Source organism: Hesperophylax consimilis, chromosome 20 (assembly GCF_061612785.1).
Source record: "Hesperophylax consimilis isolate HC1 chromosome 20, BYU_Hcon_1.0, whole genome shotgun sequence".
In the NCBI taxonomy this organism is placed as follows: domain Eukaryota; kingdom Metazoa; phylum Arthropoda; class Insecta; order Trichoptera; family Limnephilidae; genus Hesperophylax; species Hesperophylax consimilis.
In genome coordinates, this window is record NC_142855.1 from 27,710,318 (window position 1) to 27,726,181 (window position 15,864).

Here is a 15,864-nt window from a genome sequence, read left to right on the forward strand (position 1 = left end):
AATGATAATACATATTTTATGATATTTCATCATATACCTCCGGCATGCCCAAGATGCTAAACAAAACTTATGTCATATTTTGACTAAAACTACCAACTCACTATCTTCATTTTCTCAACGCATATTTTTACTTGCGGCCATCTCAATGTATGATTGAAAGATTCTTTCCAAACTAAATTACATCAAGATAGTGTCCTCGCTAAATATATATCAACTTTTATTTTGATATGCGACATCTATTGACTTTTTTATAAGTTTGTAGGATGAATATTTTTTCATTTTTTAAATAACTTAATCAGTAAAACCTCAAATTGTAATATTTAATCAATGAAGACAGTATTAACTACTCTCAAACGAATATTTGAAACAGAAAAAGATTCAGTCAAAGCTAGGAATTAAACCCAGGACCTCGCCCTTGCCATGCCGGGGCTTTGCTTTTGGTCCTGGGTTCAATTTGTAGATGCGACTGAATCTTTTTCTGATTTTCTGTATTTTCAAAAAGTTTCAAATTTTTTGTTAAATTCTATCTTTAATGCTTCAACAGAACATTCTGAGGTTTTACTCAATAGGTTATTATAAAAAGCATAAAAGTAGTTTTGCCGGTAGGGGTTACTAATCTACCCCACGTATTTTATTATTTTAATTGCATTTTTTTTAAATTTATTTTTAAATTTGATAGCCATTTATTCACAAGGTTCGCACATTCCGTTTTGAGGGGTGGGTTCAGGCACCGTCGTCCCGGGAACCATTTATTGGACAACCAACACCTCTGCCATAGGTCACTTCAATAGGGGACCCGGGTTCATCCGTGAGGTGTATGGTGCGCCTTTCCAGCAGCTGCGCAACGTGCCAGATCCCTGGATTTGGTAGACCCTTTGACCTCTCCAACTGATCTCTCTTACCCCTTCACCTTCCGCCGTAGCGGGAGGTATTGGTCATTCGTCCGTTAATCCTTCAGAGATTCCTCTAATTCCATTACATACAATTTGTTCTTTTTTCCTGTTCTGATTTAAGTATTAACAGCAGAATAACAGCACGGTTGAATAACATTACAATAACAGCAGAATAACAGCACAAATTAATAACAGCACACCTGAATAATAGAAGAATAACAGCAGAATAACAGAAGAATAACATCAGAATAAGAGCACTATTTAATAACAGGAGTTTCTCTTATTGTCACCATTGATGATGCTCACTCCATGTTTAAATGCAAGTCTAAAAAATATTTCAAAAAACACCTATTTTATATTTAAGTAATTGTATTTTATCAGAACTCCTTATATTATATTGTTATTATCTGAGGTGTTGCTGGCGTTGCTGGGGGTTATCCTTATAATATAGACATATACCAGTGTGGACTTTTCTGTAGGCATTTTTAATATCTACAATTAAGTAGTTGACTATTTTTATTTATCTCATAAGGTTTAGCCAACGTTAGCAATGTACTTTCTATAAATATAATATGCATATATTATATAGATAAACCTTTCGGAAAAAAATTCTAAATGATAGTGAAAACCTATCAAAATCCGATGCGAGTTTAGAAAAACTAAGCGCACAAAAAGACAGACGCGAATATCGGTTTTATTTTATATTATTTAGTGATAAATTTTTCTCTTTTCAATTGGGACTTAGATTTATTGGTCAGTGATCAAATAATTTCTAACACTGTAAAATATGAATGTTTAAGACTATTAAATAAATAAAAAAACGTTTGCCGAATTTACCAAAGTTCATTTCAAAGGCTTATGTATAACTTCAAGAAATCGAAAAACTAATTCGACTCTCTTTATAAACTCTTTTTTTTATAAAATACATTTTCATAAAAAGGTGACCACCTCAATATCGTAATACACGGTATCTGGAAACTTATAGAACAATTGGGAAACTGATAAATCTACATAACATTTGCAGTCGGTTTTGTGGAATGACTTTTTATTAACTTGTAAAAGACTCAGATCAATTGCTGGCAGAATGTACTCATTTCATTTTTTCCTTTAATAATTTATATGTCAGTGGCTGAATCTATTATAAGATATGGATTAAAAATATGGGGAAATACTACTAAAACCAATCTGAAACTAGTCCAAGTTGTTCAAAACGCTATTATAAAATTACTAGTCGTCCCTAATATTTTCAAACAAAGACATAATACACCGTTGCTGTTTCAGAGTGCCAAAATTTTACCTGTTAAGGCTATTCTATGGAAAAAAATTATAATTCAGCATATATTTACCCCGCAGCATAAATAAAAATTAGAACACAAATACAGTACTAGATTCGGAATGACGGGTTAATAGTTCTGAAATTTAATAATAAATGCGGACAGAGAACGTTTGAATACAACATACCGAAGATATTTAATTTAATACCTGACACTATAAAGCAATCTAAGTCTATGAATAAGGTTAAATATATGGTGAAAAATTGGCTATCGGAAAAAAAAATTACTTTAATATGTATGAAAAATTGTATGAAAATCTGTAGATATAAGATGTAAATTATAACTTCTAAAATGTATATGTAACTAAACTTTAAGCACCTGTTGACAAGCCAATTCAATTGGCTTAGCAGGACTTGTTTGTTTATATGTATAAACTATTCATTCAATAAAAAATAAAAATAAATAAAATTAATTAATATTAAAATTTAAATTAAAGCTTTCTTTCTAGTAAATCCAGTCAGAAGTTTTAAAATCAATTTTTAGGGGGCTTATATCAACGGTTTGATGTATTTTATAATGTTTATTTTTTTAAGACAATATAAGCGATTCCTTAACGAAAATCTGAAACAGAAAAATGAGAAAAAGATACGGTCACATCTAGGACTCGAACCAAGGACCCTTGCCTTGCCGGGGCACCGCTCTACCACTGAGCTAATGGGACCCTATCTCCTCCGGTCATATTTAACTGTATCATAATTCGAATAAGAACTATCAACATTGTCTTCATTTTTCTCACCGCACATTTTTATTGGCAACTATCTTTGTGTATGATCACTAGATTCAACCCGAACTAAATGCAATCTAGACAGGGTCTTTAGATAAATATATATTTTTTTTTTAATTTTAATGTGCGACATCTATTGACTTTTCTGCAAGTCTAAGATGAATATTTATTTTTCGGAATAACTTGGAGAGTATAACCTCAAATTGTAATATTTAATTATTAAAGACAATGTAAGCAATTCCTAAACGAAAATCTGAAAGATAAAAATCTAGTTTAGTATGTTTGCAGTACGGAAGATACTTTCAGTGCCGTTCTGGTGAAAGACAACAATTCAGAGTCAAAACGTTGCTTGAATTTACTGAAATGGTTTTGGCTGTATTTGGTGACCAGCTCGGAACAGCCAAGTACAGCCCCACCTTCATCTATCCCATCTCCTTTCCCTCCCATTTACCTTCCGCCTCGCAACATACCCCAATTGGGGATTCAATAGTCTCACTGACTTCAAAAGGTTGGGAACAGATAAAAAGTAGCATAAAAATTTTTAAAAAAATATACCAAGGTTTATAAAAATACATTATTTATTTTTTCATTTTATTTTTAATACCTAAAAAGTTAAGCATCTTTAATGCAATCATAAACTATTAAAATTTTCATCCACGTCGTACAACGTATCATTCCCGTTGATAAAATCCTTCTGCAAATCCGTTGGAGGTAAAAAATACAACTTTGTAGGAAGCAAACAAACAATGCTCAAAGCGATAGTCATGTGCCAAATAGAGTGGACAATGTAATAATTCGAATTTGTCTGCAGAAGCGTGAAACAGAGCAATCCAGTAACTACCAAAATGAGTCCAGAAGGTAGAAAGAACAACCAATACTTCTTAACTGGAAATAAAGCTCGGGTCTTTCTACAACGCAGTCCCCACGCAGTGAAAACAATTACTGAAGCAATAACGATGGGAATCAAAAACACAAGCATTGAGAATTTGTCTAACTCAGTTCCAAAAGCAATTATGACCACGCCAAATATGTGTAAAACTGCCACGATGCGTTTGTCTAATGATGCCATTGCTACAAGAGTAACCCAAAAAGACAGGAGTCCACAAAAGAAGTCACAGTACTGCAGGACTCCCATTCTGACGATGCAGAGGCCATAGGTGATGTTGTCACTCGCATCACATGCGTGGTAGAATGTGGAGAAAAACATAGTTGACAGGTAGACCAAGGCTTCTGCGTAGTAGGCTCTGCGGATGGCAAAGTAGACGGATGGTATGAAGAGGATGTTGCTGATGGTAAGGCAGAGAATTGCGGTGAGGGTTTCACTGGGAGGCGGCGCGTTGGTACCGTCTGAGCAATCTACGCCTGGAATTGAAAAAATACCGTTTAATTAGTGATTATATGTCCGGAATAACGGTAAGAAAGTTGGAATCGCACGCAATTTAGCTTCATACCGCCATTCTGGTCACCTCGAGTGGTTTGCGACGTTTGATGACTGTCAGAGATGTCCGGAACCATGGTATGAGGTTTGTTCAGGTCTTGTGGCGGTCCGGATCGGTAGAGGCCAGGAGGAAGCCGCTTTAACCTTTTTGACTGCAGTGAAAGGGATGGATTCATACGTTTCTCAAGCCTGGACATTGACCCTCAGTTTTCTTTCTGCCCTCACACCTTCACACAGCATTACAAAGATGACATACGACTTAAGTGAAATTATTTTTCTCAAAGCCTCCTGTGTAGAGTTAATGTGTAAAAAATACAGAGCTGTATGACGATATATCCTCTCTGCCTACCTCGGCGCAGAAACGGCGTGATGATTGATTGGCTAGTTGGCTTAGGCAATTTCCAAAAAGTCAGTCCATTCTACAAATATTCGGTGTCATAAGATGAGGGTGAAAGATAAATGTAATATTTGGATATCATACAGTTATTACAACTGTATAATGTATAAGACTTGGTATTACAGCTAAATAAAATGAAAAACTCACCGGAGTAGCCGCCTAAGCAGATGCATTGGGACAGCAGATATCCATTGAACACAAAGGCGTTGCACTCTCCGTATTTCCCGCAAGATCCTTGAATGCAGCTGGCCGAGAAAATGGACACATCTACGTTGGCATTGCAGGAACCTTCTTCAAAGACTTTTACAAAACTATCGTTGGCATTTTTATCATTGACTTTGATCCCTTCATTTATTTGCAATCCAAATTCTGTCATATTGGCATTGATTCTAGCCTTTATTTCATCAGTTAATCCACTGATACAAAACAGTCCAAAAGACACGTACCACGCTCCGGAATCTGGATAAGGTATATGCACCAAATCTTCGAAGGTACTAACGTCACCAGGACTCAATATTATTGTAGCATTCGATGAAATACCGTTGAAATCACAAGATCCAGTTTCTTGAGGAATCATTTTTTTCCCTTGAGCAATGCACACGACAAATTTTCTTGAATCTTCCACATTAACGCTTTGGTTCATACTTAACTTCATTGTTAAAGTGCCCCCAATATCGACAACTGGATTAACAATTAATTTTAACGTTTCTACAATTTCTGAATCAATTTGTAAATATGTTGGTTTGGCTGCATCAGAAGTTGACGGTAGATTGTAATCAATTGCAAAATAGCCTGTTTTCTTTTCTCTGACAAGTTCTGTTACCTTAATTTCCTCAATTTCATTAACTTTTAACACATTCTTACATAATTCTAACTGTTCCTCTTCTAATCTAACATAGCCAAGTTTGCTGTACGTTATAGATATATAATGCCATTCATTAGGAAAATGGTTGATGTTAAATTTAAAATCTAATACATCAGACAAATCTATAGTACAGTCAATTATGTTTTTGGCTTTGTCTTGACTCGGTAAACTTTTTGCTTGAAATCTGAACACGGCCCAATTGCAATTTGTGCATTCGGAAACGATTATCAGTTGCAGTTCTTGGTTCATTTCTTGGTGGTCCAGAAAACACTTATACACGTCTCTGGTATCGTTATTGGCATTATTTCTGAGTGTGAATTTCATGGGTTGTCTGCAATCTATTGTAGAAGTGATAGCTTTCTTCGCTCGTATGTCTGTATATAGAATGGTCCTGCATTGGATGGCGAGACCTGAAAATAATAAATAATTATCATTATTGGTCATATACAATAAGAAAGAATTAAATACTTTTTGTTCTTGTTAAAAGCATCTTTGCACTGGCCAAATTAATATATATTTAAAATCATAAAATGTTAACAATATAAGCCAATGATCAATATATAATATTAAATTGCATCTTCTATCTTCATATTATAATCTGTTTTTTGATTTAGATATTCATCTGTTCTTTATTTTTCATACTCATTCCATAGTTCATAATAATATAATGTGTATCCAAATTGCCTTCAAATATCCAACACCTGCAGTATTTTAAATAAAATTACAAATAAAAATGTACCCAACATCGATCCTTGTGGAAAGCCTAAGTTGTTTCAATTGGCTCTGTTGATGAGTTATATACTACTGATAGTTTAAGAGCCAGATTTGAATGAACAAAGTCCATCTTTTTGATAATTCTATTGAATTTATTACACTGAAAAGAGAATGTCAGACATGGAAATTGACCGTTCCATTGGTACTCGATTATTGCTATTACGTTTAGGAAGGAGGGTTTGAATACCGCCGCCCCGGGTACCATGCATTGGATAAACAATAACTCTGCCATAGGTCACCCCAAGTGGTTAACTACGTTTTGTGAGGTAGCAGGGGCTCAGGTATTGGCGGAGGATGCGTCTGTTTATCAACTGAGAGGTTTGTTGAGTAAGACCCTTTGACCTCTCCACCGGACTCGTAAAACTAATCGCCTTGCACTCTAGTAGGAGAGATAGATTCATAGGTCTGTCATCCCTAGTTTCTAACCCACCACTCATACATTGTAAACTCACATAGTATCTCCTGCTCTGAGAAACTAGCGTCAATGATCCCTTCGGCACCGGTGCGTAGTCGGGATACACGCCAAACGCGCGCTCAACATTTATACACGGTTGACATTTGTCACATGAGAACGGGTCGCTTCTACGATTCGTTCTTAAGTTGAACAGCTCGGCTGTGGAACGAACCGCCGGCCTCTGTGTTTCCTCCCTCCTACAACATGGGACTCTTCAAGACCCATGTTCACTCCTTCGTCTCCACAAAAAGACCCTCCACTCAGCATCCCCAAAGATGACATAGGCCCTGAGGGAATTTTTTTTCTTCAGGGCCTCCTGTGTGGAGTTAATATAAAAAAAGCCATTTCGAGGATAATGGTGGTCTCACACCAGGGCGATACTGGGATTACCTTTCATTCTGTCACTCCCTTATAATATTGTTGTCAGTTTCGAATGAGAGTGGGATTTTACTGTAGAGTTTAGTACAATAGCATAGGCTTTTTTGAATAAATGTTTTATTTGTAGTTGTTCACTGGATAATAATTACCTTGCTGTTCAATTGGGTCCAACTTCGGGTTCGTCCAACTCACGAAGGTGGCTCCGTACCACTCTCCGGGCTCGGGTGCGTCCAACCGTAGCTCCATCGTGTTGGTGTCCGAGCGCAGAAGCACCGCGTGCTGGGCGCGCCCGCCGAGCACGTGCGCCGGCGTGCTGCCGTTGGTAGGATGCACCGTGGGGAACGAGCGCGCTTTCAAGTGCACCTCCACGTCGCGCACCGTGCATTCTCCGGCTGCAAATAAGTTACATCATTAATTGTTTATTGTTTATTGTTTATTGTTTATTGTTTAATGTTTATTGTTTATTGTTTATTGTTTATTGTTTATTGTTTATTGTTTATTGTTTATTGTTTATTGTTTATTTTTCATTGTTTATTGTTTATTGTTTATTGTTTATTGTTTATTGTTTATTGTTTATTGTTTATTGTTTATTGTTTATTGTTTATTTTTTATTGTTTATTGTTTATTGTTTATTGTTTATTGTTTATTGTTTATTGTTTATTGTTTATTGTTTATTGTTTATTGTTTATTGTTTATTGTTTATTGTTTATTGTTTATTGTTTATTGTTTATTGTTTATTGTGTATTGTTTATTGTTTATTGTTTATTGTTTATTGTTTATTGTTTATTGTTTATTGTTTATTGTTTATTGTTTATTGTTTATTGTTTATTGTTTATTGTTTATTGTTTATTGTTTATTTACACCGTAAATTTTTTACGTTAGAATTTTTAACCTCACTAAGACAAGCCTGTGTTGAGGTTAATAATTTTACAAAATAACTAAAAGATTATATATTAAGATAACCACAGACATATGAATATATCATATGTCTATGAAGAGAACAATATAGTTACATAAACGTTTTTACGAATTGGGTAAATATTAATCTAATTCCAGTCAATTCATTACAGTTTAATGTAGTGAACATGTACGATTACCATTATATTTATATATATTATATTGATATTTAATTGCAAAAAAATATAGTAAAACTATTATTTTAAAAAGGAGAGAAGAAAGAAAGAAAAAAAAATACATTATAAAAGGAAAAGGATGAAAAATATACGTTACAACATATAATGCCACAGTTTAAAAGGACAAAGTTAAAAAAATTGGAAATCCTCGATAGCACAAATAATAAATGTAACATTCTTTTAAAAGTACACAAGGAATTTGACAACTTAATGTGATCTGGAAGGCTTTTGAATAGAAGTTAAGCCTGGTACAAATAATGTCTTTGCCCAAATGAGAATTTAGGGTGAATTGCAAAAATGTTAATTCTATGCCTCGATACAAAGGACTGTACCATCAAACATATGGTTTCAACAACTCCCCCATTTAAAAAAAAAATCCCCACTTATTAGAATGAGAACTGGACATTGTTCTTTACCTTTCCATCTTTGAAAAATAACGTGCTTGACCATCCCAGATTTTTCTTTATTCGCTAAATAGCTATCCTCTCTTATATAAAGCCTTATTTAAAATTGTCTCCTCTCCATCTCAACATCATAATTATGCACATTTAAATAAAAAATAATATATGTATAATTAAATATTCACCTACCCTTTCTCCAAATGGAAAATGTCCTATAATATACCTTCAACTTCGGACATTTCTCAACATTGTGATGGCATATGAATGATATGATACGGCATGATATGCTGCACACGCGCTTTTGGTTTTCTTTCATACATTTTAATGTTTTTTTATCTTTTTTTAAAATTAATTCTTAATTATACATTAATAAATTAAAGAAATGGATATCAGACTTCGATTTGACCTCTTTTTTAAGTAAACAAATATTAAAGCGGCTGTTATCTCTGTCTTTGATGGCTTCGAAATTAAAAAAAATGTTATGTATTTACCAGCTGTATCCCGCGACGCGTTGCTGCGGCTCAGTATGTCTGTGCAGATAGAGAAACAATAGCGCGTTTTACTTTTACATCCAACAGATGACACTGGTTTAAAAAAACTTGTGTTCACCTGTCACATGTGACATCTATATAATATACGTAAAAACACACGCGTATTCGAACGCAACGTTGTGTGAAAATTTCAAAGCAAACGTGAAGAACTTGAGGAAATTTAAGATTTTGAACAAACGAACATTTACATTTTACATAGATAGATAATTACGCTTTTCATGTAATCAATAACATTTTATTTGCTAAGATTTTACTAACTTGTTATATTTCACCAAATAACCTATCAACGTTTTTTTGGCATCCTGAAAATGACTCTTGAAATCCTGAAATCCTAAATCCTGAATCCTGAAAATGATTATTTTTGTTGTTTGTAATGATAACGTCCGTAAACTGCAAACAAAGAACCTACTTTTAGGGATAATTTTTGTTATCAGTATTAATATAAATATTTGTTAGGAAGTTTTTTGGGGTATTATGCCGTGTTGCGCAACACGGCATAACACCCGAAAAACAAATAACAAAAATACTTTTGGCCGTGAAAATCTTAAATCATATTTTATGTGTTAGGAAGCGTTAACGTCAATATATTACGCTAGCGCACCTAGCGACTAGAGTTGTTGATACTGCCAATATTTTACTGGAGTTGTACGGATGATTAATATTAGGGTATCTGGTAAAAACGAAGCTCTTTCTTTAATCCATAATAACCCCTCCACTCGACTCCTCATAGAGTATAAGGTCTTAAACATACGACAACTCCACCTAAAATTTTCGCTAATACATTTCCTCTTCAAATATAAAAACAAAACTCTCTTACAACACAACTACACCACCAGAACAATAACCAACGGTCATTACAAAGTACCTTCACTACATACCACGTCAGCTCAAAGACAATTTGTCTATTTTCTTCCTAGCTCCTTAAATATTTATCCTTATCCCTGAAAACCTAAAAACCGCGATTCAACCCCATTCCTTTAAAAAACAAATTACGAAATGGATCCTTACACATGGAATACATTACAACTACAATACCCATTCATTCTACACTTTATAAATTTAATCACCTTCAGAGAAAACATAATATATCCTTATTCCCTAACTTAGAGGTAAAGTATGTAGGTACGTAATTAATTAGTGTTTTTTTTTATATATATGTTTATTCAGTTTTTTTTTATTTGTACATTATTTTCTCTTACTTAGATCCTACAAAACTGATCAATCAGTTTAATTGTAAGAAATCTCTCACTTTTTCTATGTATTAGCTTATAATAATATATTTAATTTGAACTTGATACTTATCTTGATCCACAATATTAATAGTTTTTATGTTTGACGGAGGTAGAACAATCTAATTTTCGTTTTTATTTTTGAATAACATGTCTCATTTTTAATATCTTCTGGTAATGAGTTAAATAATTCCTATGTGTGATCTATTTACTAATAATTTTTAATCTTCTTATAATTCTCTAACTTCTCCATTCTCTTCTTGCAACCCAAACTAGCTATACATCATTTTTCTTATTTTTTTATATATTATAGTAATGTATAGATTCTATGTCCGCAAACTGTAAAATTCACCCGCCATAACACAGGGTTATCCCTAGCATGGAGGGTGAAATATCACAAAAAACCACATGTACTCTCTAAATCAGGGGTGCTCAAACGGTCGATCGCGATCGACCGGTCGATCGCGAGTGCTTTTTGAGTCGATCTCGAGAAAAATTTCCCATTTTTCATGTCTTCTTTTTTATTATGTATTTGTAGCTTGTAGAATTCAAAATATAGCAATCGACTAACTGATGAACATATGTCATCGTGCTTGCGATTAGCACTCGGTAATTACGCACCATCGTATGAAAAGTATGCTGAGGGCATGCAGTGCCACGCTTCAACATCCAAAGTCATTATTTAGTTAAGTTTAGAAACTAGAACTCGTTTGTTTTTCGTAAGAACCAATAAACTTGCGATTTTGAATAAATATAAGTTTTTTCATTGACTTTTCAGTGCAGACCTCCACCTACCTTGACTCAAGAAAATGCATATTGCGAACTAATTTCTGTCGTTCCTCCAAATTCTATGTGGATTCGTGGCCGTGCAATTATGCAACGTCCCTATATATACACTTATACCTGCGCCACGATACACCCTACCTACATAGACGACAATCCTGCATCACACATACTTGCAGCCTCTCAGAGTCGATCGGTCGGAATCTAATAATATTGAGGTAGATCGCCAGCAGTTCAAGTTTGAGCACCCCTGCTCTAAATCATGTAGGTATCCATAAAATAAAATTAATAAATAAAATTGGATAAATAAATAAAAATCAATCAAATCTCTGTACACCCGGAAATTCTTAGTAAAATCTCTTATCTATAAATCGGAATGAATCATATTTATTATCTGAAGTGATTTTATTAGTAACACATTAAAAAATATACATTTACCAACGGAGTTGATTTTCTGTTCACGTGCCACAAAGGTGATGATGGACTCTTCCGTGTCTTGAGGAATAGAATAAAATAACAACGAAATATCAGAGTTTACTCTGAACTGACTTACAAAAGTCACTGGAATTCTGTCAACCACGTAAAAGTCTTCTAAATTTTTTGAAAATTTTGGTTCCCAACTATCATTAATATGAATGGCATTTTTTTTTAACTTTATAGTCCAGTTATTTTTTTCTACTTCAGTAAATCTGTAATTTTCATTGTAGCACTCTTCACCGAAGACATCATAAGCGAAGAAAAACAGGCAGAACGCAATTTTAAAATACATTTTTTGATAAAACACCGGCTTTAACCGTTGAAAAACCCAACTGAACTGTTAATAAAATCAGACGTTTCCAATAAAAATAGAATTAAGATACCTTTACATTACTTTAAATTACAATTTAAAATCACAATAACGATGTTAAACATCACTGAAATGCTGTAAAGATCACTGTCGAATTTAAATCACTTATTTACCACCATGTGGGAACTGAAAACCAATCAAAACACTACATAATTTGTTCTAGATGTTCTCAATTCATTGTAAACATACTCCAAAACAAGCGTTTCAATTTTAAACCACTCTAAATTTATAATTTATCACTTAAATTGTAAAAATCACTTTAAAAATGTGTATTTTTAATATAAAATTCTTCGGTTGAAGCTACGACCAAAAACTGACTAGAAAAACTACAAAATTTCTCGTAAAATTGCCAAAAATTGGAGCAATTTTCTAAAATAATTTTGACATGTGAATATTACGTCGATGACGTTTTGTTTGACAGAAGGAGAATCGTACCTCCATTGTTTATTTTTGATGATTAACCAAATGATAAGGACCTTATCTGGTATCGCACGCAATTTTACCTACTTTAATCAATATTACATTTTTCTTTTTTTATTATCTTATCTCGTTTTGTAAACCTACCTAGACAGAAATCGTCAATTTTATTGAGTAGTTTTTTCACAAAGAGAAAAAAATTTAGAATTTCTTTTCGTGGGACAAGTGATTTTAATTGAACTAACTAACCATCACGCCGTTTCCCCGCAGGAGTGGGCGGAGAGGACGGACCGCCAAACAACTTCTCGCCTCAATCACGTTCATACATCGTCTCATACATACTCTTCTATTATTTTGAATCTTGACATGACCCGACTCGAGTATCTGATTCACTTGATCGTGCCATGTCTTCCTCGGGCGTCCCCGATTTCTGCTACCATTCGCATTGGCATCATTAATTTTCCTTACACTCCTTTGTTCGTTCATTCACTCTACATGCCCAAACCATCTAAGCGTCCCTTTCTGAATCTTATTCGTTACGTTTACGTCAGCCTTGCACTCTTTACGGATCTCCACATGTCTCACTCGATCAAACATGGTTTTACCACACATACGCCTCAGAGATATCATTTCAACAGCGTTCAGTCTACTTTCATCCTTTCTTTGCCAGTTCCATGCCTCACTTCCATACATCAGGGTAGGTACCAGCACTCCATTGTGGACTGCTAACTTCGTTTCTTTGGAAAAGTTATTTATGTTCCCTTAGTTTTAGCGACTTCTGTTGAACGTATTACTAAAATCTCAAATGTTTCTGGAGGGATCCCCACGGACGTAAGTGTTATTTATATTTAAGATAAAATGTGCGATTCTGGCCTCGGACCGCAGATTCAGAACGCCTGTCTTGAATAATCAATAGAATAATGACTACGATAAATAGCTTAAACATTTCGAGAAATACGTAAATGGTATTTGATTAATTTAAAGTATTAGAAACCGTAACATTGATCATCCTGGTTATCTGCGTTATTCTTGCTACTACTCAGAAGTTACTCGATTCGTAATAATGGTTTTATTTAGGGGAACGACGGTATGATTCGTGGATTGAAAATGCGTGTAAAATTAACCCAACGTGACTGAGATCGGGTTTGTCATACCCGAGAAGTTTTTAAATGCAGATTTGTTATGTTATTGTTGCCATGCAAATCCCGTCGTCACTGTAGCTGGATGTAAAGGAGTGGGGGGCGAGGTGCAGTGATGTGTTTAGTGTCGCGCTTGCGCCAATGGATGGGGTCCGTCACATAGTGTTCTTTGATTTATATTTAGACTAAGTCATTTTTTTCTATTTATATAATTAGAATAAACTATAGCAATGTACATAAAATGTTAATATAATCATTTGTTTTGTATAAATTTTTGAATTCATGTTCCTTTACATATTACAATACAAGCCAATCATTTATGGGAATTTCCCGTTACACGCAAATCTCTAAGGACGGGTTGTTTCGGAGAATTTGAACAATTAATCAAATTTCAACGTTCATTTTAGGGTTCTGTGAAAGACTTATTCAAGTTCTGTTTTTATATCATTGTAGGCTAGTTGCTTGACAAAACTGAAATAAAAACAGAACTAGAAAAAATCTTTCACAGAACTTGAAAATGAACGTTGAAATTTGATGAATTTGGTCAGATTCTCCGAAACAACCCGTCCTAAGTTTTAGATTTTTTAAATTTTATAAGAATAATTAGTTGTTTTTTTTTCCAACCAAAAATATGGAAAATCATTAGTAATTGGACAGCGATTTTTAGTGTTATTTGAAGCAGAAAAAGATAAATGTTTTATTTATATGTATATAGAATTTTTAATTTTATTATATAATACATTAATTACTAGATAAAAAAAATTATATTAATATATATATATATCTAATTTTTTTTTCTTTTTTTGGGGACTGGTGTATCATTGTAATAAGCGGCCTCGTAATTGAGGTGTGAGGCTCTCTAGAAATCCGGAGGTCGCGGGTCCATATCCAGCAAGCAAATTTTATTTGATTGATTTGTATTATTTCATAAATTCATCATTTAAAATAATATATGGTTTACAGACGGCACGTTCTAGAGTGGAATATACTCTCAGCATCGCCCCGATGTGAGATCACCATTCAGAATTGAAACGTTGCTTCTAATGGCTTTAGCCGTGGATGGTGACCAGATCTTAACACCTTCAGTGTTTTACAGACGGCACGTTCTAGAGTGGAATATACTCTCAGCATCGCCCCGATGTGAGATCACCATTCAGAATTGAAACGTTGCTTCTAATGGCTTTAGCCGTGGATGGTGACCAGATCTTATTACCTTCAGTGTTTTACAGACGGCACGTTCTAGAGTGGAATATACTCTCAGCATCGCCCCGATGTGAGATCACCATTCAGAATTGAAACGTTGCTTCTAATGGCTTTAGCCGTGGATGGTGACCAGATCTTATTACCTTCAGTGTTTTACAGACGGCACGTTCTAGAGTGGAATATACTCTCAGCATCGCCCCGATGTGAGATCACCATTCAAAATTGAAACGTTGCTTCTAATGGCTTTAGCCGTGGATGGTGACCAGATCTTAACACCTTCAGTGTTTTACAGACGGCACGTTCTAGAGTGGAATATACTCTCAGCATCGCCCCGATGTGAGATCACCATTCAGAATTGAAACGTTGCTTCTAATGGCTTTAGCCGTGGATGGTGACCAGATCTTAACACCTTCAGTGTTTTAAGGTCAAATATGATAGGGCGTCTATATTTTATAAAAGTATTTTTATATATTTTTTTCTATCATTCAGAAATACATAATTGAACAATAATAATTTCCAGTTTCTCTCAAATATTTATACTGGTATCCATTAATAAAATCCTAAAAATATCCAAAATTAAAAACTCTTAATACGCGCCGCTATTGTACTAATTTGTTTTGCAAATTATTTCTTATTTTTTATTATATGAACAAGATTAAAGTGAAGGTACAGTTTTCTAACGAAATACTCAAACAAAATGAATATATTTTCGAAATTATCGAGATCTCCAAATTTAAAGTAAAATATTAAGTAAAAATGTGGTTAGAGTTTCTGAAAACATTTTTCACGTTTGCTATTAAAATTCTAATATTTGGAAATAGTAATTTTTATTTAAAATGCACACATTAGAAATATATTTTTTTATCTTCTTTCTAAAACATGATTTGTTTTTAAGGAAATTAAG

The 15,864-nt window shown here is 34.0% G+C and overlaps 1 protein-coding gene across 1 annotated transcript; it reads right to left on the bottom strand.

The window, feature by feature from the left end:
* Positions 1 to 3,582: 3,582 nt before the first annotated feature.
* On the bottom strand, positions 3,583 to 9,030 carry LOC149414481 (post-GPI attachment to proteins factor 6-like). The gene is made up of 4 exons (XM_089644191.1): positions 9,015 to 9,030; positions 7,407 to 7,649; positions 4,934 to 6,061; positions 3,583 to 4,313 (listed from the first exon to the last, which is right to left on the bottom strand). Exons 1-4 carry the CDS (start codon positions 9,028 to 9,030, stop codon positions 3,583 to 3,585), a joined length of 2,118 nt encoding a protein of 705 aa, XP_089500317.1.
* Between the last annotated feature and the right edge of the window lie 6,834 nt (positions 9,031 to 15,864).